Source organism: Ascaphus truei, chromosome 1 (genome assembly GCF_040206685.1).
Source record: "Ascaphus truei isolate aAscTru1 chromosome 1, aAscTru1.hap1, whole genome shotgun sequence".
In the NCBI taxonomy this organism is placed as follows: Eukaryota; Metazoa; Chordata; class Amphibia; order Anura; family Ascaphidae; genus Ascaphus; species Ascaphus truei.
In genome coordinates, this window is record NC_134483.1 from 93,270,659 (window position 1) to 93,298,343 (window position 27,685).

Consider the following 27,685-nt stretch of genomic DNA (forward strand, 5'->3'; position numbering starts at 1 on the left):
GCAAGGCTCAAAAGGGTTGTGCCAGAGCTTGTTTCAGAAGAGGAATGGGATGTGACTTTGTAAATGGTTGCTATAGAAACAAAAATGCTTGTTACATTATAATACAGAGTGAAAAACGAAAGAAGAGAGCACCATCGATGACTGGAGTCAGGAGGGGATCCAAATAACAATACTTTATTGGAGTAAAAGCACTCCTTGATAAAGAACCTTTGTTCGAAACGCGTAGGAGGTGTTCCTGTGCTTTTACTCCAATAAAGTATTGTTATTTGGATCCCCTCCTGACTCTAGTCATTGATGGTGCTCTCTTTCGTTTTTCACTCTGGATCTATCAGCAGCAGCACATCATCCACTACAAGAGGTGTCCGTGAGTAATTGGGCTTTTATGCCCCACTAGCCCCCAATGAAATTGTCTGTGGTGAGTCCCTCATTCACTCAGTTTTCAGGGAATACGGCTTCAATACCTTTAATAAGGACTTACTCACTTTATGGCATACACCTCTCCATGTTTTGGGACTGAATGATCTTATTTCAGCAGGGTATTTGAGCATTCTTACAACCTTTTTGCTTACATTATAATACATTAAAAATGCCAGAGTTTTTTTTATTTTATTTTTTAAATGCTACATGTATGTTATAATACAGAACTGGTTGATTTGTAAAAACACAAGTAGGATATTGCTTGGTCTGCAGCTTTAAGTTGCAAAGAATCCAGACTTTCCCAAGACCAATATGGCTTCTACAACTCTTCACTTTTCTTCATCAATGAGATTATTCCTACACTACTAACTAATTTAAAACATACAAAAAAGTGCGTGACCTAAAAAACCCTGTGAGGTGGTAGTGCCTAACGCACTAAAACAAATACTCAATAATTACATTCCTTCAGTGGTATTAACCCTCAATTGAAAATGGCAGCCCAAAAACGTGTTACAACCGATGACAAACAATAAACCAATCCCCAGTGCAAATATGTAATGAGATACCAGTCCCAGTCCCAATACGCTTACAACTTTGGCCCCTGAGGGCCTAAACATTTGAGTTAAACATCTAGCATCTTTTCTTAAATCGCGATGATTGATCTTTTAGATTGTTATATATAGATCTATCATTGATTATGACGTTGTCCAGATTTTCTACGCATTGTCAGCAATATGTTAAGTAACTATGTTTTTATTTTTTAGACATTAAAATAACTTTAAATTAGGCTCCTTATGAGGCGAGCGCCAAGTCTAACGCGTTTAATGAGGTGCCAATGGTTAGCCAATCCCTCTGTTGAATATCAAGAGATAGGTTATTAAATTACATAATGCAGCACTACTATCGGCAATGGAGAAATGTGCCGACAAGCATTCTTTTAGTACTGCACTTTGCAGTGTTATAGAGCAGTCAATGTTATTTTATTGTGAAGTAGATCCAGGTGTTTTACCTTTGTAAGAAAGGGACGTGATTGGGTTAATGGACTTAGGCTATAAATAGAGATTGCAAACACAAGAGCGCCTAATTCCCCATAGCAAGTGACACCAAGTCATGAACCGCGTAGGGTGGAGCCTAATTTCGTCCGTGAGCATTGAGGTGGAGTCTGACGAGGTAGCGACGTCATCGGGGGAGGAGTCTGTAGGAGTCATGGCCACGAGGAGAAAGACGCCAACCCCTGCTACCAGACGCCGAGCGCTCCAGGAACTCAAGCAGTGGACGGCAACATTGTACGGAGCACATGACCTGACACATTGTAAGTGTCATTCTTTGGTCTTGCGCCTTTTTATTAAATTGTCCCCACTGTACCACGCTATGTTTGTCTCATTCTATCTTGGGTACGCTGCTGGAACTTTGTGTGAGGGATTTGATTGGAGATCTTGCTGGGAACAGCGTGGGGTTTGTGGATCTAGACTTGATAATCGGTGGTTAAAGAACAGATTGTATCCATTGCCTGTGACCATTGTGCATCCTGTAAATAGGCAATCTAACCGCTCAGAGGTTCTTTTTGCTGAATGTGATCACTGCGCAATGGTCTTTTCTTCCAATTTAGGAGATTTACGGACGAGGGGTTGTACCAGGACCAGTACCTACTGTTTGGACTTGATTCCTATGGACATTGGAACTGGTATCTTATTAAATACATATTTGCGCCAGGGATTGGTTTCTTGTTTCTGTCACTGGGATTATTCCTACTTTATAAGGTCAGACTGCAGAGATTCTGGTTTGCATTTGAAGTTTTTTTTTATTACTCTGCAGCGAGCATATTAAAATGTGTATCATGCGACCCATAAGTAGTAATAAATATTAAGTTAATGCTATTGGCCACCCACTGGCAGACTGCTGTTTGTAAGAGCAAGGGAACTGCATAGGATAAAGTCTGATAATTGGAGCATGTATTAATTCAGTGGTTATTGCGGTATCCTGTATTAATCACATTATAGGCACGAAACTGCAGGTATATACCACTTATCTTAACTTCTAACTAGCAAAATGCCAGTCTGCTTATCTTATTCTGCATCACCTTTTTCCCCCCCTTTTAAATGTGGAAGTCTAAAAAAAAGTCTCCATCTTTGCTGATACTAAATTGTGTAAGGTAGTAGAATCAGAGCAGGATGTAATTTCTCTTCAGAAGGACTTGGAGAGACTGGAAACATGAGCAGGTAAATGGCAGATGAAGTTTAATACAGATAAATGTAAGGTTATGCATTTGGGATGCAAGAATAAAAAGGCGACTTACAAATTAAATGGAGATATATTGGGGGAATCCATGATGGAGAAGGATTTAGGAGTGCTTGTAGACAGCAGGCTTAGCAATAGTGCCCAATATCATGCAGTAGCTGCAAAGGCAAACAAGATCTTATCTTGCATCAAACGGGCAATGGATGGAAGGGAAGTAAACATAATTATGCCCCTTTATAAAGCATTAGTAAGACCACACCTTGAATATGGAATTTTGGGCACCAATCCTAAGAAAATACATTATGGAACTAGAGAGAGTGCAGAGAAGAGCCACCACATTAATAAAGGGGATGGACAATCTAACTTATGAGGAGAGGCTAGCTAAATTAGATTTATTTACATTAGAAAAGAGGCGTCTAAGAGGGGATATGATAACTATATACAAATATATTCGGGGACAGTACAAGGAGCTTTCAAAGCAACTATTCATCCCATGGGCAGTACAAAGGACTCGGGGTCATCCCTTAAGGTTGGAGGAAAGGAGATTTCCCCAGCAACAAAGGAAAGGGTTCTTTACAATAAGGGCAGTTAAAATGTGGCATTTATTACCCATGGAGACTGTGATGGCAGATACAATAGATTTATTCAAAAAAAGGTTGGACATCTTTTTAGATGGGAAAGGTATACAGGGATATATCAAATAAGTAAACATGGGAAGAATGCTGATCCAGGGATTAATCCGATTGCCAATTATTGGAGTCAGGAAGGAATTTATTTTTCCCCTTATGAGATATCATTGGATGATATGACACTGGGGTTTTTTGTTTGCCTTCCTCTGGATCAATGAGTAAGTATAGATATAGGATAAAGTATCTGTTGTCCAAATTTAGCATAGGTTGAACTTGGACGTACGTCTTTTTTCAACCTCATCTACTATGTAACTATATGTAACTATTACAGTATATCCTCCAAATTTTCACACTGAGTCAGCCTCACAGCCAGTACAATTAGCTGCATTATACCAAGACACAGGAAACGTGTGAAAAGAAACTGGCACATAACCTGCAGCTGTAACACACACGGAAAATGGTCCTGTAAGGAATACAAAACAGTTATCAGACTCACCTACAGTTGCTCGAATTAACGGGGACGAGTCGCCAATGTTATTTAAGCACTCGCTTTTAATGAAGTCAGTCACCCCATTGGGGAAGTTCTGGAAATGTGCCTTGACATTATTTTTCAGTATCAGCCCACTCAGCGATCGCGTGGGCTCATCTGTAAGAGAACAAAAAAAATAATGCTTTCAACCAGAGCAGGTTTCACATACAGCATGCAGAATATTTCATGCTGGAAGCTACACATTTATCCCAATTAAAAAAAAAACACACCACAAACTACCTCGGTTTCAAGGGTTTATTAGTCAACTCAATGGTTCATCTTAGGTTTAAATACCAAAAGCGCTATTCTGTAACAAGTTGTTCCCAATCATATTAAACTCACACCGTCACCCTCCTCCGTGCCTCCAACTATTTGTTGCCTTAGGCTGCGCTTATACAGCCGGCGACGCGACCGATGGTATGTCACCCGTCGCGATGAGTTGTATTTGATGTTTAGGCGACGTCGCTGGCTGACATCATAAAAGGGGAGGGCAGAGGCAGGGAGAAGTTCCCGATTGAACGCAAGGGGAAATCGTCCCCGAAAAAAAATCAATTATTAGTAACTACCAGATTTCTGGCAGCACTGTTGCTCAGTCACCGTCGCGTGCACTATAAGCGCCGGCGACAATTCATTTGTTTTGCGGCGACGTGACGGTGCGGCAAAACAAACGCGTTGCCGCCGTCGTGTGCGCTTATAGTAAGTGTGATGCGACGGAGCGGTCGCGATCGCTGAAAGTCATCTCTATTTGATTTTCCAGCAACCGTCGCGTCGCCGGCCCTATAAGCGTAGCCTTAGTTTCTCAGTTCTGTATTCGATTCTCAAAGATAACCCAGCTTAGGATACCCCTAAAATCCCAATGAAAGAATAAGGAATCAGCATAGAAAGATTTTTGTAAATTTATAAAGATGTTTTACCAGGAAATACATTGAGGTACGTCTCATTTTCAATTATGTCCGGGCACAGCATTAGAATGACAACACATGATAACATTAAATAAACAGAGGCGATACATTAAATTTACAGACACTTCATGGACAGTTTCAGATAATGTTATGAGCGTAAATTAGACGAGATTAAAATGTGACCGCTGAAATCATGTATGTATATCGTTATTTATATAGCAAAATCTATGTACATAGCACTCCACAGCAGTAACAGGGGTGCGCAAACATTTCCCCTGTGCACTCCTGCCTGCTCTCCTTACCGGTTAACGCCGCCCTCCTTCCTTGTCCCCTGCGTCAAATGACACAGCGGGGTCACGTAACGTTACCCCGCAGCATCATGATGCTGCGCTGCCGTGGCGACGCGTCGCCGAAGACAAGGTAGGAGACAATGCAGAGGCCTCACGTGATGCCCAGGCATTTCATTTAAATGCTGTGGGGAAGAGCGCAGGGCCTCTGCAATCGCCGCGCCCCCTGAAAAATCTTACGCCCCCACTTTGCGCACCCCTGCAGTAATACACAGGACATAATATAATACATAATGGAAATAAGTGCTTGAGACAGAAAAGAAAATAAGGAGAAAAAAAAAAAAAAAAAGGAGTCCATGCCCCGAAGAGCTTACAAATGTTAATTAGGAAAAACGTACAGAGACAGTAGGGGGTCGTCCAGGTAAGGTGCAGTGCTACACCGCGATCTGCTGACCGCTGGGGAAAGGTGCGCGACAAGGTAGGAACTGGGACCGGAGGTACTGGGGGGTGGGACTTGATCGCACAGCGCACGCCTCGTAGTTAGTGGGACCGCAGCCTTAGTGCGTCTGCAAGGGGTCACGGTCGTTGTATGCAGTGTAATATCAGCCAGCGCTACCCATATGCTTCGTTAAAACAATCTTTTAAGATGGGTCTAAAAAGGTGGAGACACGGGGTTGCTAGTCGGATATTGAGGGTAAAAGCATTCGAGGTATGAAACAGTGAGAAAGGTTTTTAGGTAGGAAAGGGCTTTAGATACAAAATGGATAAACAGAAGTCATGCTTGCGCAGAACCCAAGAGTTGGGACGGTGTATAGAGAGAAATTAGGACTGAAATGTAAGATGGGGCAGAAATGTGTATAGTCTTGAAAGAACTTGGCCTAGTGGCGGTTTTGAGCGTCTCTGGTAGTTTGTTCCAGATGCGAGGTGCACGGTAAGAGAAGGAGCGACCAGATTCCTCGTTTAACCTGGGGACCGTGTACAGTCCTTTGGAGTCAGATTTCAGGCGATACGAGCTGTGGGAGGTAGGGGTGAAGATCTTGTTCAGATAGCCGGGAAGCTCGACCATAAAGTATTTGAATGTAAGGCCTGGGACCCGGTGCGCCCGGCGGCGCGGGCGGCTGCACGGGCTTTCTCCACCAGCAGGGGAATCCTGCCGAGCCGGTACCGGTCCCCCCTCGCTGCACAGCTCACTACACGCTGTGACGCGTCAGCCGCTACGGGATACAAGAGAATTGTGATCCCTAGCGTTGCGTCACGTGGTGTGGCTGTGAGCCAATGAGGAGGGGAGGCTTCGGGAGGAGGAGAGGCTTCGGGGAGCGGGGAGGAGAGTGGAGGGAAAGCAGCGTGAGTGTCTGTCTGTGTGTATGTGTGTATGCGTGCGTGCGTGCGTGAGTGCCTGCCTCTGTGTGTGTGTGTATATGTGTATGAGTGCGTGTGTATATGTGTATGAGTGCGTGTGTGCGTGTGTGAGAGAGAGTGCCTGCGTGTGTGTATGAGTGCCAGCCCGAGCCGAGGGAGGGGGGGGAGAGTAGCGGGTCCCACCGCTCAAGCCACGCCCCCCTTCCCGCTCAAGCCTCCCACTCCCGCCAGACCGCATATCACGGTCTGTGTCTGTCAGCGCCCCGCCTGTCTGCAGTGCGGGAGCGCTGACGGAGGGAGCGGGGCCTTAGCCTAAGACAGGAACAATACACTTTGCGTCTGGACTCAAGAGACAGCCAATCTCGTTCTTGGAGCATTTTGCAGTGATTTGTGCTGTAGTTACAGTGTAGGACAAAGCAGCATATTAAGTTGTAGAGGGTGTTTGCCAATAGGGCAAATCTCCATGCATCAATAACCTCATATTTGCCTCTATTGCTCTGACCTGTCTGCCACTTTCTGCAAGTGCCAATTTGTAGGTCCCTACTATCTTAGTCCCCATTTGAAGCCTCCTCGCAACCCCGTTAGGAAGGCCGTCCATCCTAGGGTTTGGAAGCGCTGCTGTAGTGTTTTCACAACAGCGCATATGAAAGAATATTATTGCATTACAATTCTCTATCCATGTAATGACTAGCTATCCCATATTATGTATGACATTGAAGAGGCGTAGCATAAAAGCCAAGCAACCTAGATATCAATAAACTAAAGTGATCTATAGGATCATGCACCTGCTTCCACAAATATTTTAAACGTGTCGACAAATCAAATTTATTATAAAATAAAGCATCTCCTTTAACCAACTTAGGTGACCAGGAATGTATTGTATTTTTAGATACCATTGTCTATCCCCAAAACCCATTTGTTGCTCTTAATCTTGTGTGGTGATTATGAGTGGTGTCTTATAAAGTGACTAGCACTGCCAGTATATGACAAAAGCGATAGGAATTTTGGGCACAGACCGTTTTGATTGATAAGCTTTGAAGCAATAAGACTTCCAGATGGCGGCAAAACAATAAAAAGCAGCTTAGTATTGGGAGAATGGAAATTGAAAAATCCTCAAACTAGTCCTTTGTTATCCAACATAACCGTGTGGCAACAAGTTTGTAGGAGGTAGTGAGCTTGACAGAGGGCACACAACGGACGGACGGTCCTATATGAGATAAGGTAAGTAGATAGACACTTGAAAGCCATATTTAGGAGTGAGGAAAGGGCAGCAAACCTTCCCAAACTTCAGGTTAAACTATTTGCATTGCCGGGACAAAATAACAATATCTTTTTTTGTCATGTTAAAACATCACTGTCAGTAGATCAATTTGATTCCATGTGGAACTACTTAAAGATATCAATAAATTAAAAAAAAAACTTTATGGAACTTGGGGGAGGGGGGAGAGGTGGAGAGAAGGCAGAGGGCGAGATTAGACCGTAAATGAACACAAAGCCTCCAAAATCTAAACAGATTTCAGGTTTTCCCAAACCATATGAGCAGCTAAAAATGTTCTGGTGAAGGACGTGTGCCGTGCTGCCAAGCTATAAATAAGAGGATAAAGCATGCAGCAAATCTTGAGCTGTTTACACATGGCAGCAGAACTTGGCGATTCTGCAATGATCTCGTACCACTTTCTCTATGCGTTACGCTACAGAATTAACGGTAGAAACTTTGTGGCAGTACTACCTTGGACGGAGGTAAACGAATGACAGCCTGTTTAACAGGTTAAATGTAGATGCTTGAAGTCTAAAAGGCTTTTAATATATTATTGTAAATTTGATTGCTCCTACAGAAATAAGTTATATTGAGAATTTAGTATCTTTACCTTTTATGATAAAACTAAAATGTAACGTTAACGATTATAAATTTTTCTAAGCAGCGCATTTTTCTGCCCACCATTTTCTATTTTGGCAAGTCAGTCAAAAGAGCCTATTTTAGCTTGATCAGAAGTGGTTTTAGATGGGTTATTAGAAAATGAAATTGCAAAGATGTACAAAAATATCACAGCTGATTTGCAGTGTTTATATTCCAACGCAAGAGCCACGATTTAAACTAGATATTATCCTCGCCCATCAAGACTACTACAACCTTATCTGGACTGTGAGCTCTCTACTTTAGCATTCCAGTGTTTTGTATAGATTGTAAACTGGTGCACTCAAATCCATCTCTGCCTCAGCTCCACAAATTTGTTAGCTGGCTCCTCATTAAAGCTGCAGTTCAGTCAATATCCTGCATGTGTGGTTTTTTTAATAAATCAGTTCTGTAGTAAGAAAAAATACTTTTAGCATTTTCTGTTTTTAAAAAATCAACTTTGAAAGACCAATTTTCTTGTATTCTATTTTAACAGCCATTTGCTAAGGCACTGTCCCTTCATGTCCTGTCACAAGCCCTGGCACACCCCTTTGTCAGCCCTGCACTCCCTGTAGCACATGTCAGTGCAGGAGTGCTCATGAATATTCATGAGCTTCCACTGACTGACAGAAGCAAATAAAAACATATGCCAGCTCTAATTATGTCACCAAATTTCGCCTATCAATACATGGAGAACGAATTGACCTGCAGCTATACAGTTTTTTTAGGTAATTAGAGAATGCACACATGAAACTATTGAAGTAAAAAAAAAAAAAAAAAAACTGAACTGCAGCTTTCAGTGCTAGATCACCTACAAATTCTTCGTTTCCAAGTCTCTTCTGTACCTCCTCTCTCCCCTTAAGGACGTTCCACGTACTGTATTTGTATTGTCTTCGCACCTAAAATCTCTAATACCGTCCAAACATCTGGACAGCTCTTCTCACTAATAACCAAGCTCCCTCTTCCCCAATCTTCAATAGCCACCTGAATGGCCTATACAAGGAAACATTTTCTTGGCACTGTGATCGCAGGCCCTACACACGTATCCTCTTGATCTTGCCGTAAAGGGAGTGCATTATGTATAGTGGCACTCCAAAATTAGATAACCTGTCCGGGTGCCAACTGCAAAAATAGAACAAAAAATGAGAACAGGCAATCCAGGTCTTAACAAAAATCTGTATCATTAAAGTATCAACATTTCGGCTCCCCGTTGATACTTTAGTACAGGCATACCCCGCATTAACGTACACAATGGGACCGAAGCATGTACTGTATGTAAAGCGAAAATGTACTTAAAGTGAAGCACTCCCTTTTTTCCCACTTATCGATGCATGTACTGTACTGCAATCGTCATATACGGGCATAACTGATGTAAATAACGCATATGTAACAGGCACTATAGTCTCCCTGCTTGCGCACAGCTTCGGTACAGGTAGGGAGCCGGTATTGCTGTTCAGGACGTGCTGACAGGCGCATGCGCGAGCTGCCGTTTGCCTATTGAGCGATATGTACTTACTCGCGAGTGTACTTAAAGTGAGTGTCTTTAAACCGGGGTATGCCTGTAATAAACTTTTTGTTTCTTCATAAGATCTTGTGCCTGTTCTCATTTTGTGTTATATATATATTGTCAGGAACGGCAGACCAGTGAGCACATGACTTCTGTATGTGACAACGGTTAAAGCAGCAGTTCAAGCAATATCCTACATGTGTTTTTTTTGTTTTTTTTAAATAAATCAGTTCTGTACTATGAGAAAATACATGTAGCATTTAAATAAAAAATAAAATGTTTTAAAGATATTTTTAATGTTTCTAATGTAGGAAGCATTTCCAAAGTGACAGCCCCCATCCCCTTCTGATAGGCTCTGACTCTTGAGCCCCGCCCTCTCTCTAGCAGTGAACCAATTGTATCTAGTAACTGCCCAGTCAATCAAATTCTAGGAACTACATTGCCCACAATGCTGTGCAAGAGCTGAATTAAATAACCCTGAGCAAGCTATCTATTACAGTGGATTACAGGAGAAAGGATCGATCTGCAGCTTAGCTAATCACTTGTCAGTGTGCAGATTGTATTGATGCACATATATAATGGGGGATAATTTTTTTTTATAGATATAAATAATTTAAGGCAGCTTGAACTGCAGCTTTAATACACACAGCTATCCCACTTTTGTCCACGCGATGTCAAATGAAAAATATCTCCCCTAACATATCACCTTAAATCACTGCCACCAGCAAAAAATGTTCCAGGCCTTACCTGCACACAACAAAATATATTGTAATAAAGTGTCCAAAAATGCAGTTACTCTCAAAAAAAAGAAAAGAAAAAAAGAGTGCATAGTTCTATTAGAGGCCAAAAAACAGCTATAGTTTTTTTTTAGATGTAATATACAAAATAGTAGTGCTTACAGAAAAAGAATGTTACAATGAAGCATAATATTATAATATACAGACCGTTAAAAACAGGGTAAAGCAGAGAACCCAAACCGTTATCAACCTACCGCATCAGTTCCCTCCCAAGAGAGATTTTTAGAGTTTAGACGATGAGAATTCACATATCTTGTTGGCATAAAAACACAACTCTTGCCACACAGTCTAAATTCATATTCAAAATGCATGGTATTTGTCCTAAAACTCCCTGCATTGGGAACTGAATAAGCCCACCTTCTGGGCACATGCTTAAAGCCCCCATATAAATCTCCAATGATATTTTGGGCTTGGGGAGAGAAAATAGTTCTCTTTTGAATTAAAAATAAATAAAATAAAAAAAGTATAAAAATCACTGCATAACTTTCTATCATACCTGTGAGGATGCCACTTTTACTGTTTTATTTGTATGATTCAATTACATGAGCTGCTGTCTCCAGCTGACTTTTGTTCCTGCTTTGTAATCATTTGCTTCAGTTCCTCCCTTTGTCTCGCCCACCCCCCACCCCCGTCCAGAACTGTCCATCTTCCTGTTGCCTCAGCAACTACTCACAAGACTCCAAGGGTGGGGTGAATCTCTTCCTGCTTCTGGGGAGTCCTTCCAGTTTTCCCTTCATGGCCAGTGCTGCAGCTTGTACTCCCAGCTCCGACAGTCTGCTCACCTATGGATAGCATGCGTTTTTCACCCTACTCTTTATTTTGTGTGTTGCCAAACGTTTTCACTTAATTTCTGTTTGCTCTTGTAAATAAAGTTAAATCAAAGATTCGAAGACCATCTGTGCATGATAGAATGGATAATAGTTACTTTCTTAATTCGACTCTTGAATCCCTTGAAGTGTAGTTGAGACACGAAACTCGTCGCGGTGAGGTCATACACAGCAACGTAGTCACGTGACGACAGACTACGGAAGCTGCAGTACGCATACCCACGAGGACGCCACAAGAATAGTGTTTCCAGCCTCTTCTTATACCATCACAAGGACGGAGCACATTACGTTCCCTTCAAAATACTGGGACTTTTTGGCGTGGGGTTCAGAGAGATTTGGGCCCCTTCCTCGCGGGTGTTGCGGACGTTTTGATTATTGTGATCCACCTTATATTTTAAAGTAAGTTGTACACGTTCCAAGTGTACTGATAAATTGTTTATAAAATGACCAATTGTGTCTTGTTTCTTCTCCTATGCGCCCCTGTATTTGTTTTTTTAATTCGACTCAATGCCATTTTTAATGAGTTTTTAAAGTATCCATTGATTTCTATAGCAGATTTAGCCCACCTTCCCAGCAGTACAAGATCTTAGCAACACTCTCCTGTTTGTGATAATTTGTTGCCAATGTTCCCAACACTTTGAGCTGTAAACTATAATAGTCACCTTAGTAATAAATACATTGAAGCTGTTCATTACACCGACTGAAGGATTGATTGAAATTAAAAGGTGGCCATTATGTTAGGCACAAAATAAGAATTTTGACAGATTTATAAACAGGAGCACCAAATAATATCTAATCTAGGAGGCATAATTGCCTAAGGGCTTCCAATGCAAGGTGCTGTCTAACTAAAGGTATACCAATTAGAAAATACAATTATGATCATTAAAAATATAATGTTCAGGTCATTTATGAAAGATAATCAGTCTAATTTCGGGTTTTTCCCCCCTTCAGTTCTCAAACTCCCTCCAGTCCCTTTCCCCCTTTGTTGCAATTCTCACTTCATTTTCTTTACTCTCTCTCCTTTGCACAATCTATTACACATTTTCCCTCCTTAACACTCCTTACTCTTTCTGGCACTGTTTTCTTTCCTGCTCACTTTCACCCTTCCTTTTCCTCTCTTCGTTATTTCTCCCCCTCATAACCCTTTTCTGTTCACCACCACCCTGTCTCAGTTCTGCCGCTTCTGGAGAAAATAGAACATTTATTTTATACAGGACCCAATGTACGTATACATTTAGCTTTAAGAGCGGACTAAAATTAGCTCCACTGCACAAACTAAGTGTGACACACCAGACCGACACCACAAAAGGTGGGCATCGTCGTGTATATAGAAGTATTATGTGCAAAAAAAAATACAAGCGCAGCCTGTGCTCTGGTAATGTTTTATTTATAATCTGCTCATGTTAAACATGAACCAACTGGTCCACAATGCTAACTCTAGGAGTGCCCCAACAGCTGGATCTCACTGTGCACTTGTGATGCGATCTCCACCAGTTGACTCAGCAACAGTTATTAATTGATTTGTTTAACAGAAGCTGAGCCGGGCTATTTTTAGCTATGGGAACCCCACTGTTCTCAAGATACGTACCGGTGAACATAGCGGTGTCGAATGCTTGCCAGGAGAAGAAAATAGGGTTGTTGTAATCTCGAGGCAGGCTATTGGGAAACCCCAATATCGTAGTTTGCGGGTATTGAAAACTGGTTATTTAATCTTGGGATTCAGGGGGTCCCTGGAGCTGACAATTCAGGTCAGCTCCAGGAGAGACCCCGGTTTTAATACAATTGAAATATTGAAGGGGAGAGGGAGAGAAAGAAAAAAGCAGGATTGCTGCTTCATTTAAAAGAAAAAAGTACCAAGAATCAGCCAACACTTATTTTTCATTATTTTTAATTTTTTTTTAACAGGTTTGATAAGTGAACCTTATGTTTGAATTGTGAGCGGCTTACGTAGTTTTGGTGCACATTTGGTGCTTGTCTTCACATAAAATCGCCGAGTGCCGGCGCTCGTCTGAAGGGAGAGGTCTCACATCTGCCATGCTGCATTGTAGAAATAGGATTTAAAGGGTACTTTTGCCACACACCTACTGTAATCTGCCATCATAGATTCAATTACTTATTTATTTTATGTTGAAGGGTGGCAGTGATAGCAAATTTCAGGGGTGCCTCTTCGCCAGGTGCAGTGTACACTCAGTGTAAAGCTCACTCAATTCAAACAAAGCACAACGCAATGGAGTGCTGAATAATTGACAGAAGCTTACACTCCCTGGAGTGAACTTCATATATATAATGCACTCTTAATAAGGAATAAAATAGAGGAACGTGTATAGGATTGCTAGAATATATGCAGAACTTGAGCCTACAACCTAGTGTAGGCAAACAGGACACATATAATGGCAGGGATTATTTAATGCAGGGGTGGGCAACTCCAGTCTTCAAGGGCCACCAACAGGTCAGGTTTCCAGGATATCCCGTCTTCAGCACAAGGGGCTCAATAAGTAGCTGTCAATGACAACCACCTTTGCGCTAAAGCAGGGATATCCTGAAAACCTGCCCTGCTGTTGGCCCTTGAGGACAGGACTAGCCCACCCCTGATTTGGTGGTTATTTTTAGAGGTGCCCTAGCAGTAGACAAGTATAAATCTTTTTACATTATTCTTGGCTTTGAGGAAACAAGATTGACCAATAGTCCACACAAGAGTAGCATTTCATAAAAGAAATCTTACAAATTAAACACGCAAGGTGAGCGGCACTTTGACTTATTTTCACCTTTGTTTAATGTGAGGCCACATTTTAAAAGCAGCCATTCCGTCGCCATGTGTTATTTGTTTTAAGCGGTCTTCACAATAATGTACAATATGGTGTTTTCACCTGTAGTTTTAACAATTTGTTTTTCTAAACGTTGTACTTTATTAAAAAAAATGAAATAACCCAATTCCTAAAGAATATGACTGCCAAGTTCCTCTCACTTAGTGACCCAAGTTGACCCCCCCCCCCCCCCCCCAAAAAATGCTATGCTTTGAGCCTTAACTCCTATTCACTTAAATGGGATTTGTAAGGCATGCTAAAGTGTAGCAACCTTTAGTGAATCTGGGCCAAAGAACCATATTTGGGAAGATTAAGACTTTTTTTCCTGACAGGATGCTTTGTAGTCTGCTTGGAAAACAGCTCAGTGCGGCCTGTTGGTGTGGAGATGACAGATACAGCAAAGAGTTACCATGTGAACACTAATTACAGGCGTTGGGCCTTTCCAAATGAAAATCAAGGACAGACAATGAAAAAAGAACGTTGGTAATCTGCATTAAAAGTGCTTCACATTGAGCTCCATTTCAGAATAGGTCGTATTGGGGTTGCAATACCCAAAGGATAAGAGGATTCTATTGTGTTCAATAGCACACAGTTTGCCAATTGGCATTTCTCTGCCTATGAAAGCAAACGTGACAGAAGGACGGGGAAAAAATAAATAACCCCGTAGCCTGTGTTCTAGTAATCAGTTGGTGCAATGATAATCCTTTCCATGTCATAAGTGCTCTGTTCTAGGTTTGCATTTCCATTCTTTCCAACACAAAAAGCTGTTCAGCATGAAAACAGCTCAGCTTGTAAAGTAAAGGAAAACAAAATTTTGCTCAATTACCGAAACTATAAGATTAATGGAAAAAATACAACACAGATGAAGATACACACACACACACACACACACACACACACACACACACACAGAAAAGTAGTAAATTAGAACATACTATTCTGCACAAGGAACGGAGATCAACTAAAGCAGAAGGTGGACACAAGGGGCTGCTGTACAGCAGAAGACAAACCACAGTAACATGGCAAGAAGAGGTCACAGGAAATTAGAGAAGTGGTAAGAAACACCACAGAAAAGGACAACTAAAAGGAGATATACATTGAAGACACGGGACAGTTGGTAACGAAACAAAATGGGAATATGCATTATTGCTTCACTGGTTGCTCACTAAATATTACGTGAAAGGTGTTTCTAAACCCTTTGAGCAATAAGCCAGACCAGACGGGCCCATCATGTGTGTTTAATAATGAATGATGGCTTCCTTGATGTAAGTGAAAGACGCGTTCTGACTTGGTCAGGGCCAGGCTAATACTTAAGTGGCTTTCAATTTTACAAGGTAATTACACTGGTTTATCACCTGTCGTCAATAATGTGACAGGACATATGATTTATGCAGGCTGTCACTACATGCTGAGATTTTGGAGAAGAGTTCACACCAAGATACAGGATTCTGGTAGGTGCAGTGATTATAGACCAAAAAATAAATTAATAAAAATATATTGTATACATTCTTTTACTGCAATACAGGCACACCCCGCATTAATGTACGCAATGGGCCCAGAACATGTATGTAAAGCGAAAATGTACTTAAGTGGAAAAAAGTTAGTGCTTCACTTTATCGATGCTTCGGTACAAATAGGGAGCTGGTATTTCTGTTCTGGTCGTGCTGACAAGCGCATGCGCGAGCTGCCGTTTGCCTATTGGGGAATCAGCACGTCACTACTACGGCGGTCTGTAGGGCAGAAGAAGTATCCGTACTCACGATGTGAGTGTACAGACACAGGGGTATGGCGCTATTGAAAATATGTCCTTACTCGCTTGTGCTTAAAGTGAGTGTCCTTAAACCGGGGTATGCCTGTATTGCCCTAAAAACAGAAGGAAAAATGGTCTAGTTACTACATTTAAGGATGGGGGGGAAAAAAAAAAAAATTCCCCCAATCTGGAACAAAACACAGAATTATGTAATGCAACTTCTAAATCTTGCGACTTATTTCTATTAGACGATATATAAACATTTTAAAATACCAACATGCAGAAAAAAAAAATCCCCATTCAGAACAATATATGTGCACATTTTAATACACCAACATACAGCATAACCTAGAAACAAAACAAAGACACTATTGGCACAAAGTCTCGCAATAAAATGGCAAAACTACTAAGGCCTGAGTTTACTGGAAATTCACAAGTGCTTGGCATGAGCGTAAATAGAATAGTAAAAAATAAATAAATAAAATACAAAACACTATCTACAATAGAATGGAGAAAGTGGAAAAGCATAGAAAAACCTCAAACAGAATATGTTCCCAACCAGAAACTGCTTTGACAGGGAAGAAAAACTGCACACACAATGATCGCTATTCAGAGTTTCCATTCAGCAGCGCCTTTTGTAAAGTGGGCAGTTGTTCGTGAATAGTAACTGCACAGTTCTAATGCTGGACTTGTGTGGACCTTTAACACTAGTTGAAAACCATTAGATTTCATGCCATTAAATCACTTATTAAAACCAGTTAGCCTGTAGTTTTTAACAGACTGTATCATACAATAAGTTAGACCGTAGAAGAAACGCAAAAATCAATGTTTATGAACACTAACGTTTTGCCCGAAATAAAGCAATTGCACGGTGCTTAAAAGAATTAGAAAATGGTTTCACAATCTTAGTCATTTTCTTTTTCTGAGTAATGCTCCATAGCGGTGGGCACCCAAGGGTTAAGGCCCACCTTTCAGCTGGGCTACGACAGATTCTAGACTTGTACCTGTAGGAGGCCTGTAGGAGGCTAGAGATATAGATATATATCTCCTCACAGATTGCATTTCAGCTAAGAACTACAAGACTTAGGGTACGTCCATAGAGCCTCAGCCCGCGCTCGGGTGCGCGATTGGGGGCGGCAGGGCAGTGACATCGCTGGGCCAATAGCCCGCGACGCACCGCCGTTGACGCTGCTTTGTTGTGATTGGAGGTTTTCAACCGACAGCGCGCTGAGAAACAGGCTCTGCTGTCGGCTGAAAATGCCAACGCCTCAGCACGCCTGCGGACGCTCGCGTGAGCCCTCTCTAAAGACATCCTCATTGAGGATGCAGGGGCTCAGCGTGGCTTCCCCTGCTATGGACGTAGCCTTACACGTCAATACCTCTGCCACGGAACATTACTCAGGAAAAGAAAATTCCGGTAAGATTGTGAAACAATTTTCTATTTTCCTGAGCACTTCCATGGCAGTGGGTACCAAAGGGAAATGCCCAAGCAGTACCAAATAGGGTGGGTGAACATAAGTCATACAACATACGGTCTTCATTATTGTGTATCAGTATGAACAGCCTGAAGTACTTTACTGCCAACGCATGTGTCGGTTGAGGCCTGTACACCTAAAATGATAGTAGTTAGGCCAAGGCCCCACTGCATCCGATGGCACGCGCCACTCACCAGCTCCTGATGCCCTTCCGAGCCGGCCCCAGTCCCTGCTCACTGCCAGGCTCACTACACGCTGTGATGCGTCAGCCAGCAGGGGCTACAATAGGATTGTAATCCCGAGCGGCGACGCGTCACGTGGTGTGACAGTGAGCCAATGAGGAGGGGAGATCGCCGGCAGGGGGGGGTGGATCTTGGATTTTCCGAGAGAATTTAGACTTCGGAAGAACTCTGCACCGACCTAGTTTCTTGCTCTGCCTGTGTCCCTTTGCCCAGTGCATAAATTAGCAATGCGGAGACCCTCCCCCATACTTCCCCTCTCCTTGCAGATTCTCTGCCTGCACAGCACTTCCCCTTAGCGCTCGGGGGATATTAATGAGGCCGGCACTGTCTGTCTCTGCTTGCCTTTCATGAGCGGCGGTGTCTGCTGGTTTGATCTGGGATGTTCAGAGAGATGCAGAGCCTGGGAGGGGGGTGGAGGGGGCTGATTCGGAACGCTAACAATGCCGACCTGTGTTCACCGGCAGTGAAGAGTTTAGACAGTAGTAGGAAACAGTGATGGGAGCTGCTTTATTTTGGCCCCGCCCCGTCATGGCTGCGCCCCGACCCGTTTTTGGCCACGCCCCCCCCGCACGCAAAAATGCTCCCTATGGACCGCAGATAGCATGAAGTGCCTCTCAACGCGCCGCCTGTATGCCGTGTGGGCGCACTGTCTGAGGCAGCGGGGCCTTAGCCTTACAGATGTCCACACTGCCGCCTGCATAACTCCAGAGAAGACGCTTGAGCTTTGCAGCCCAAGCTGTAGCAATGGATCTGGTGGCATGAGCCCATAAATATTCTTAAGGATGCCTGCCCAGCAGTTTTCTTAAGGCATGAAACAATCTAATAACAGAGAAAAGCTTTTGAGGCGGCTTGTCCCTTATTTTTTCCCTGAAGGGAGAACGAAGAAACGGAGCTCCTGAATTATTTTATTATAGTAAAGTATATCTTGACACTTTACAACATCCAAGGAATGCAGAAGTTGTTCTTTATAAGTCGCTGGCTTTGGGCAAAATGAAAGTAATATTTCCCGGTTTAAATTAAAAAGTGACACGACCGTAGGCAAAAATTGGAGCACTGGTCATACTACTACTATGTACTGATGGACTAATCCAAAGGGAAGTGGGGGAAGAGAAGGAAGACCCCGCATCAGCTTAATTGGGAAACAATTGCAAAAGTAAAATGTGAAAATTAAAGATAATGATGAGGTGCAAATAGGGATAAGGGTAGTAATCGCAAAACAAACAAAGATTCCCCAATGAATTACTCAAATCAAGTAGTGAGAAATGAATAAGTTTAAAATAATCTTTAATCAAAATTGGGTACTAAAATAGATTGTACAGAGGGATATGGTATGAAGATCCTTAAAGCTGCAGTTCAGTCAATATCCTGCATGTGTTTTTTTTAATAAATCAGTTCTGTAGTAAGAAAAAATACTTTTAGCATATTCTGTTTTAAAAAAAAACAACTTTTAAAGACCAATTTTCTTGTATTCTATTTTAACAGCCATTTGCTAAGGCACTGTGCCTTCATGTCCTGTCACAAGCCCTGGCACACCCCTTTGTCAGCCCTGCCCTCCCTCTAGCACATGTCAGTGCAGAATTGCTCATGAATATTCATGAGCTTCCACTGACAGACAAGCAGAATATAAACAGATCCCTTCACTAATTATATCACCAAATTTTGACCTATCAATACATGGAGAACGAATTGACCTGCAGCTATACAGTTCTTTAGGTAATTAGAGATTGCACACATAAAACTATTGAAGTAAAAAATAAATTAAAAAAAAAAAAAAAAGACTGAACTGCAGCTTTAACCACTCCCTAATGACACACCAAATCCTAATCACAGAGTAATGTGTTATTCTAAAAAAATGCTTGTAGGAGACAGAAATCTAAATTATCTACAAAAGCTACTATAGTATCCAACTGAATAGTACAGCTCCAAAAGATCTTGGAATTGCTATATTAATAGCAAAAATGTTTACTAAAAAACTGGAGAGGTTACATAGTACTTAATACCAGTGCTGATTCACTATTATGTTATTGAGCTGTGTGTGATGTAACACAGTTGTAGCAAAGTAAAAATACTGTTCCGTCTAATAGGCATATATTCATAGACGTATTTGTAACAGAGTTAATAGCTGTTAAACAATCACTACTCGAACACAATAAAATTCAGTGTGATAACTTAGGTGGATAACTTACAGGTATCTCAAGGGTCCTATTGGTAAAGGGCTAGCACAAAATGTGCATTTAAGCCCTGAGGCACGGTTCGAAGACCGTATCCAGTTAAAGCCTCATACCTTTTCTCATACCACAATAGAACACCTAGCATAAGGGGCAATAACAAAGTGTGACTATTTCCCGGTTTAAATTAAAAAGTGACACGACCATAGGCAAATGGTCATACTACTACTTTGTACTGATGGACTAGCAGGAAAGGTTCTTTTATTGAACCTGTAGCTAATAATTCTTCTAATGGACGTGACCACCACTAATAGCACCATCTTCAAAGTTAGGAACGTCAGTAGAGCCTGTTGAAATGGCTTGAACGGGGGCGTAGTGAGCTCTTATGAAACCAGGGACAGATCCCACATGGAAGTGGCTCTATCCAATAAATAACCCCCCCCCCCCAAAAAAAGTATGATCAGATCTCAGGTAGCCAACTGCTTGCCAAGTAAGGCTGATAGAGTCGAGACTTGAACCTTCAATGAGCTGGTACTGAGTTACAAGTTCAAAACCTTTTTTTCTACCAAAACCTCTATAACAATTAAAATATTGATGCTATAGATTCAAATAATTGATAAGAGTTTGCACCAAGGAAGAAAACACTGCCAGATCCTGTGTTAAAGATTTCCCCTATATTCAAGTGGACAGAGAAGCATCTGAGAGAACTTACAGCGGTACATATTCCAGGAAACTTAAATTCACTCAGACTTTCTAAGTTTGCAAATTGTGACCGCCCATGGCAATGTTCCATATCAGATAACATCTTTCTCAAGATGGTTCGGAAATGGGGAAGACCTCAAGTCAACTTTATGACCTCCTTGCCGAAACCAGGAGCTGACAGCATTTTGTTCAAGAATGTCACCTCAAAGTTTCTAATTCGGAAGCTCTCTCATTCAGATTGGAGTTTCGCCTAGCTTAAATTTTCCTCCAGTACCTCTAATACCAATGGTACTCAGAAAGACAAGACATGGCAGAAGTAGTGGCTATCATTCTATTTTGGCCACGGAGAACATGGTTTCCCAAAGGCCTCGGCCATGTTAACCGCTTGCTGGCGGAAGCGTGCTCCCGCTCAGCACTGAGCCCCTACAGCCGCAATTAGAGCGGCTTTAGTAGGGGCTCACCTGCGCTTCCGGGCGCTTGCGGAAGCGCAGGTCTTAGGGGAATTTAAAATTCCCTTGTTTACATTACTGTGGTGAGATTGGCTGATCTGGCTATTAAGCTTTTCCGTTTGATTTTCTGAGAGAAAAACAGTGCTTGCATCACAGCTTGACTTTCTAATATATTTGCGGGAATGTCTTGACCCATTACTGGCCATTTTCCTTGGGCCAAGAGCCAAGTTGGCCCCCCAACTTGTCCCACTTGTATATATTGTCAGTAAGATCCATTCTGGGTCTTGCAGTGTGACAGCGCTTTCAATTCTTCTCGATTCCAACAGATCACGGATTCCTTTAACGGTCGTGACAGGTGAAGAATGTTTAGAAGCGGGTCGTTTCTTTTTGTCGTGATCAGCTTCATACAGTTCAGCACCTGCAGACAGACGATGTTTCTGGTGGTCTTTATTTTGACTATTAGGCTTTGTCCTTTGGAAGACTGACTTTCTTTTGATTTATGGAATTGAAACCCTAGGTTTTGGGAGGGAAGACTACTTTTGCTTCTGTTTATGTCTGTGTGCTTATTCCCATTGTGTTATAATATTAGGTCTGGTGCATTACGTCTGACGCGCTATGTACTTGGTAAGCACTATATAAAAGTTATACATACATACCCCGTCCGTGACTAAAAATTCTAGCACTCGTGGTAGGTATTTAGATTTTATGAAGATATCGTCGCGATAATAGAATATCTGGATCACCATAATTTTGCAATCAATGCACCAAAACCTTTGTGAAGGTCCTTGGAGAGGTTGCAAGACCGAATGGAAAAACTGAAAATTGATAATGAGCTTGGCCTATGGCAAGACCTTACATACTTTTGATGAGTGACTGCTATTTGTATGTGAAAATAGGAGTCCTTCAGGTCTACCAAGACCATCCAATCTATGTAATATACGTGAGTTATGAAGGAGCTTAACGACTCCATTTTGAATTCCAGAAATGTGTTGATCCTTTTGAGATTGAATACCTCTCTGAATGATTCGTTCTTTTTGCGCACCAGGAACAGTACTGAATAGAATTCCTTGAATCTTTGATGCAAGTGTTCTGGTTATATTGCCGTGGCTTAAGAAATCGGCTTAGAGACTTGGCTTTAAAGCAAATACTGCTTCTGTGTCTTTCGGAATTCTTGACATCAGAAAATTGCTTTTCTTGGTACAGTCTTGAATTCCACGAACTGGCCTTTGCGGACTAAGTCGAGTACCCAGGCATCCATAATAGATGGATTCCACTCATCTAGTCAGTGGTTAATTCTGTCTCCGACCGAAGGCGACTGGCCTCCCCTCATCTCACGCAAACTTGCCCGAGCCTCTGAACAAGGAACCGCGTCCTCTTGGTCTGCGAAAGATTACTCTGGCCTCTCCAAGATGACCTAGAGTATCCTATAGCAGGTCTGTAGCCCCTCATATCTCTTACTATAGATCTCACTTTGAAGAGCTGGTCCAGTAAATTCTCTTGGCCTCTCTCTGGGTAAGAATATATGCTGTTACAGAATCAAATCTTTTACTTAATAGTTGACCCTCAAAGGGGAGAATGCACAAGTTGTTCTTGGATACTGAATCCACAATCCATGAACCAAGCTAAGGCCGTCTTGAGGCCACCGACATTGAGATTATCCACTGAGTCTAGGGATGCCTCCAAGATAAACTTGATTGCTAGCTTCATTTCTGAAATCACACTCACTCTTTACTCATGTGCTTCTTCCACATTAGAAATCCATAATTTCATAGCTCTGGAGACTGATATTATGGCTATCACTGGTCTGTCTGATGAGCCTGCCGCCATGAATGATTTTCTAAGGGAACTCCATCTATACATGGGATCCGGGAAAGGAAGTCGCATCAATGAATGGCAAGATTGTTTTTCTGGAGAATCTGGAAATCGCTGCATGTACCTTCGGTGGACAATCCCAGTATTTCACAATCCTTTTCTGCAATGGGGTATATCTTGAAGAATGTTCTTGATGTTGGAACCTTGTCTGGTTGAGACCATTCTGATTTAATAATTCCTTTAATGACAGTCAACTAGAATGTTCTGGGCTTCCACTGAGCGTTTCTTAACATTCGATTCAGTGTGAAAAATTGAATCTTCAATTTCCACAACTTCATGGACTGCATAAATTACATTGAAATTAGATGCCTCTTCAGCTATTGTTTCTTCATCAGTTGGTAGATTTGCATCCATGAAACTGAATTGATACTCTGAAGATTAATCCATTTGTCTATCCACACAAATGTGTGCGCCCGCTTCCTTCATTGAGGAAAAGATTCCCCGACGTGTTTTGTAGGCTCCTTTGCAGTTTCCTTTAAAACAGATTCACATCATTTCTTTTTCTCCAGTGCAGACTAAACAGAGTTTGGACATCCTATTGACCTTTTTCTTCCTTGAAGTCTCAGCGGAAGCAGAAAGTTGGCAGGTCTTTCATCAAGTGGATGGCCTGGAACAGACATATCATGAAGGTGTAGTTTTCCAATTGAGCGGAGCGCTGTGTAACTCGTGAATTAATTTATCTTTATCTTTATGTATACATGCTCTGCATGTATAACAACCAAAAAAACCTGTACAAGTACATGGCTGGATAAACCAAAAGGTTTTTTTGAGGAAAACCACTTTGAGGGGGCATCCATTAAAGGGCTCCTATCAGAGAGAGAAGGGTCTCTGATACGTCTTTTTTGACATTGTCATTTGTGAGTACAACCATTGCAGAGACTATATATATTTTTTAGATCACTATTGTTGTACTATCTGCACCATTATATATATATTTTTCTTTCATGTTCACGAGTTATACAGCGCTCCGCTCAATTGGAAAACTACACAAGATCTACCTGGACCTGGACAGTCCGCATAAAGGGTGTAGAGCTGCTTTTTCATTTTTGTATTTTACATCACTATTATTATTCTCTTTGTATTGGTGGAGGTCACTTATCACATTTTGTGATACTAATTGCAAATTATACATCACTGTCACCTATATTATATAGATTAAGCATTATTCACTATTGTTTAAGATGCGCCCGGTTATTAATTTTTTTTTTGCATATCATGAAGGTGTGTGTGTACTCGCACACTAAAGATAAAAAGGCACAGAAATAAAAATTCTACACTAACTCCCTGGGGCTTACCTTTGTATTTTAATGACAGAAGATTTGTATGAGGCAGACTTCATGGTTCAATGCTTAGTGCAGGTCTTTTGCAGTAGGCACTGTAGTGCTGTCTGAGCTCTCCTGCATGTTCTCTCAAGCAGAGCAATGGGGAGCAAAGCCACGCCGAGCTCCCTCCAAAGTTGTTGAACACTTGTGACATCATTGTGAGCGCCCACCAAAAAAAATGAGGCGCGTTGAGCACATTAGTAGGGCTGAATGGGGAGGTACATGCCTCAGCACCAGCAAGTGGTCTATTTAAAATCTACTGGGGTCCTTAAATTAGTTGCCGCAACCTATGCAGCATAGCTCCTACTCTGAGCTCCCGACAGGCAACCCTGTGGCGGGCGGATCACTGGGGCTTCACAGGAAGAGGTGTGGCAAATAATTCCTTCTCGCTGGGACAACAAGCAGTCAGGTAAGCGCAAACACCCCACCAAAAAAAGCAAACACCTGACCTAAGCTTTGTGGGACAGAAAGAAAAAACACGACTACCTGCGAGGAGGAGGTGTATCTATATATAGGGCCTCCTACAGGTGCAATTCTTAGATCTGGCCTAGCCCAGCTGGGACTTAATCCATTAATGCCCACGGTCATGGATAGGTTGAGGAAATTCAAATAATATAGTTTCACTTCAGAATCAAATTACAGGTCATATTTATGCAGAACACTGCAAGCTTTTCAAAAGCACAATGTAAGAATGTGGGTGACAGCCTCACAGCACATTTCAGACTAGTTGCAGAGTAGGCAGCACTATATGGTGTCACTAAACAGTAGCAACAATTAATAGCCATGACTGGCAACCGGTGTTCCGCCTCACATCACAACTACCAATACCTTGAAACAGAAGTGTCAAACATCACCTCTGCCAGTTGGTTAAGGCAGGGATGTGAAAACGTAACTGCATGCGCCCGTCTCCTCTCTGGCTCGCACACCCCCTCCCTGCATGGCTCTGGCGCGGGGTCATGTGACGTTGCCATAGCAACATGACCCCATGATGTGATGTGACGCCAGTTGTCATGGAGACGCGTCGATGGAACTCCAGGTAAGTTCAAAGTTACATAGATAGGCCTCGCGCGATATCCAGCCTTGGGGAAGCACGAGGCCTTTGTAACGACAATCGCCCCCGCAGAAAATCTTGTGCTCCCCACTTTGCGCACCCCTTGGTTAAGGCCAGGTACTCCTCAATTTACTAGGTATTACTACCAGCCAGCTCTCCGCTGTTTGAGAGAACTACAGGAAGTAAATTGTAGTGACAGCATCATTTACTTTAAAGGCTGAATTACATTGAACAATGCTACCACCAGCAACCACTGGCTATAAAGACTACTACTGAAGCCATTGCACAGGACAGAAAAATCAGGCTTTACAAACACTAACAAACCACAGAACCCCAGCAAGCTCTTTTTGGGAACCCCTGATTCCCCACAAAATATATATGTATGTGTCAAAATGGAGAGCTATTGAGCGTGGCTATGTATACAACAGACGACAGAGAAGCCCAATGCTACATCCAACATTACAGAAATACACAGTAAAATACTTATATATTCTCTTGAAATAGGGTCATTTAGTTTAACCCTTTTGCCAAAGCTTTGTAAGCTTGCGAGCCACGACAAGGCAGACACCTGTTCGCAAGGCCTAACACTACCAGATAAAATACCAATATTCCTCTATTAGGATTAAAATTCTCATTTACCTCTATTAGGAGGGAGAAAGACCACATTGGATCTATATACAGCAGAATGCCCCTTGCTGGGGTTCTGTGTTTTCTTAACCCATTCACGGCTGTTTCAGCTATTGGAGGTTAGTGGCTACTCCTTCCCAGGTTTTAAGCCCGCCCCTCCCCACTTCCCTAGTTTGCAGGTCCTTTCATTCTGCTGGATATAGACCCACTGTGGTCTTTCTCCCTCCTAATAGAGGTAAATGAGAATTTTAATCCTAATAGAGGAATATTGGTATTTTATCTGGTAGTGTTAGGCCTTGCGAACAGGTGTCTGCCTTGTCGTGGCTCGCAAGCTTACAAAGCTTTGGCCAAAGGGTTAAACTAAATGACCCTATTTCAAGAGAATAAGTATTTCTATGTATTTCTGTCATGTTGGATGTAGCATTGGGCTTCTCTGTCTGTTTACACACACTACACTGGCTTTAAAGGGGAAGTTCATACTACGTGTTTATTTTTAATTAGTACTATTTCTTCACAACACAGTACAATAGGTTGCCTGTTTGTTTTCCCAACTATTTATTTTATTCCTATAAAACAAACGTAAAACATAATATGGCTGCCAAGTGTCTATCCCTTAGTGACAACCTTAGAGTGCAAAAGACTTGCGTCATCTCGAGTACCATGCTCTTCTGGATTTCAACCACGCGGTTGGTGTAGCGATCACATGGTCGCAGGCAGTCACACCAGGACGTGAACGAGAGAGCGGTGAATACGATCTACTCTTAGAAAATGAGCACTCATAAAAACGACGTATCCAGTACAATTGGCTCCCAAAGTGTCATCCTTCGAGTTTAGGGTACATCGTGGGGCACTCAATGGGTTAATTTTCTGAAGCCTGCATGGAAAACAGCTGTGCTGTCTGATGGAGTGGAAAAAGTGAGAGTAAACAGCAAAAGTTATCATCATGGGAACACGTGCTCTGCGCCTTTTGAAATAAAAAATTAAATACAGACAAAAAAAACAAACCGGTTAATAATCTGCTTTAAAAGGCAATATCACATGGAGATCACATGGAAAACAGGTAATATTAGGGGAACTGCACCGTTATTTGGCTTCCATGCTTATTTTTGCTCTATATTCACACAATGGGAGTCAGGAATCCCCAAGTACATAATGTAAAGGGCTTTGCCAGAATAGCCATGCTTGTTGAAGCACAGCACACAACGTTGGCACTGAAAAGGTTTTCCTCACAGGAATATCCCATTATCTTTGGAAAACAGAAGTGTTTGCTTAATACTAAGCCCTCGAAGAATTCAGTGCTAAAGGTGAGCTTAAAGAGAAAAAAAAAAATAGGAAAAAAAAAAACATATACTGAAGTGTATAGCAATGATTTATTCATAAGTGCAACGTGCAGTATGTGTACACAAACACACACAGTTGATGGATGCAGTTTAACAAATGGTATTTGAAAGTACTGTATAAAAATGCTAGGCCCAAATCTATTATTAGTGTCTCCATGGAAACAGTGAATGCAGAAACATGTTATTTGGCTGCCTGAGCTTTTTACTTATAACATGGACCCGTTTTGCAGGCAGGTTTGTGAAAAATACAGGTGTTGGGAATTCATTTAAAAAAGATACAAGACAATTCAAGGAACCCCAAAGCTTATTTGATGTAGCAATTGAATGTAACATTTTAAAGGCGAAACACAAAGCTGCAACATATCAAATGATCAATAGGGACAAAGAAATCTATAAACGCATGCAGGCACAAAGGATTATTACTAGTGATCCAGGTTATCAGTTTTTACAGACTAATGAAAAATGTAAAAAAAAAAATAAAAAAGGGGTTTAATCAA

At 41.9% G+C, this 27,685-nt stretch overlaps 1 protein-coding gene across 1 annotated transcript in view; it reads right to left on the reverse strand.

Moving 5' to 3' along the window:
- The window catches only part of TNPO1 (transportin 1), an 84,035-nt gene that overhangs the window by 47,650 nt on the left and 8,700 nt on the right, over positions 1-27,685 (reverse strand). The window contains exon 3 of the mRNA XM_075579563.1: positions 3,781-3,930. Coding sequence (XP_075435678.1) covers positions 3,781-3,930 — 150 coding nt within the window. The remainder of the gene's footprint in view (positions 1-3,780; positions 3,931-27,685) is intronic.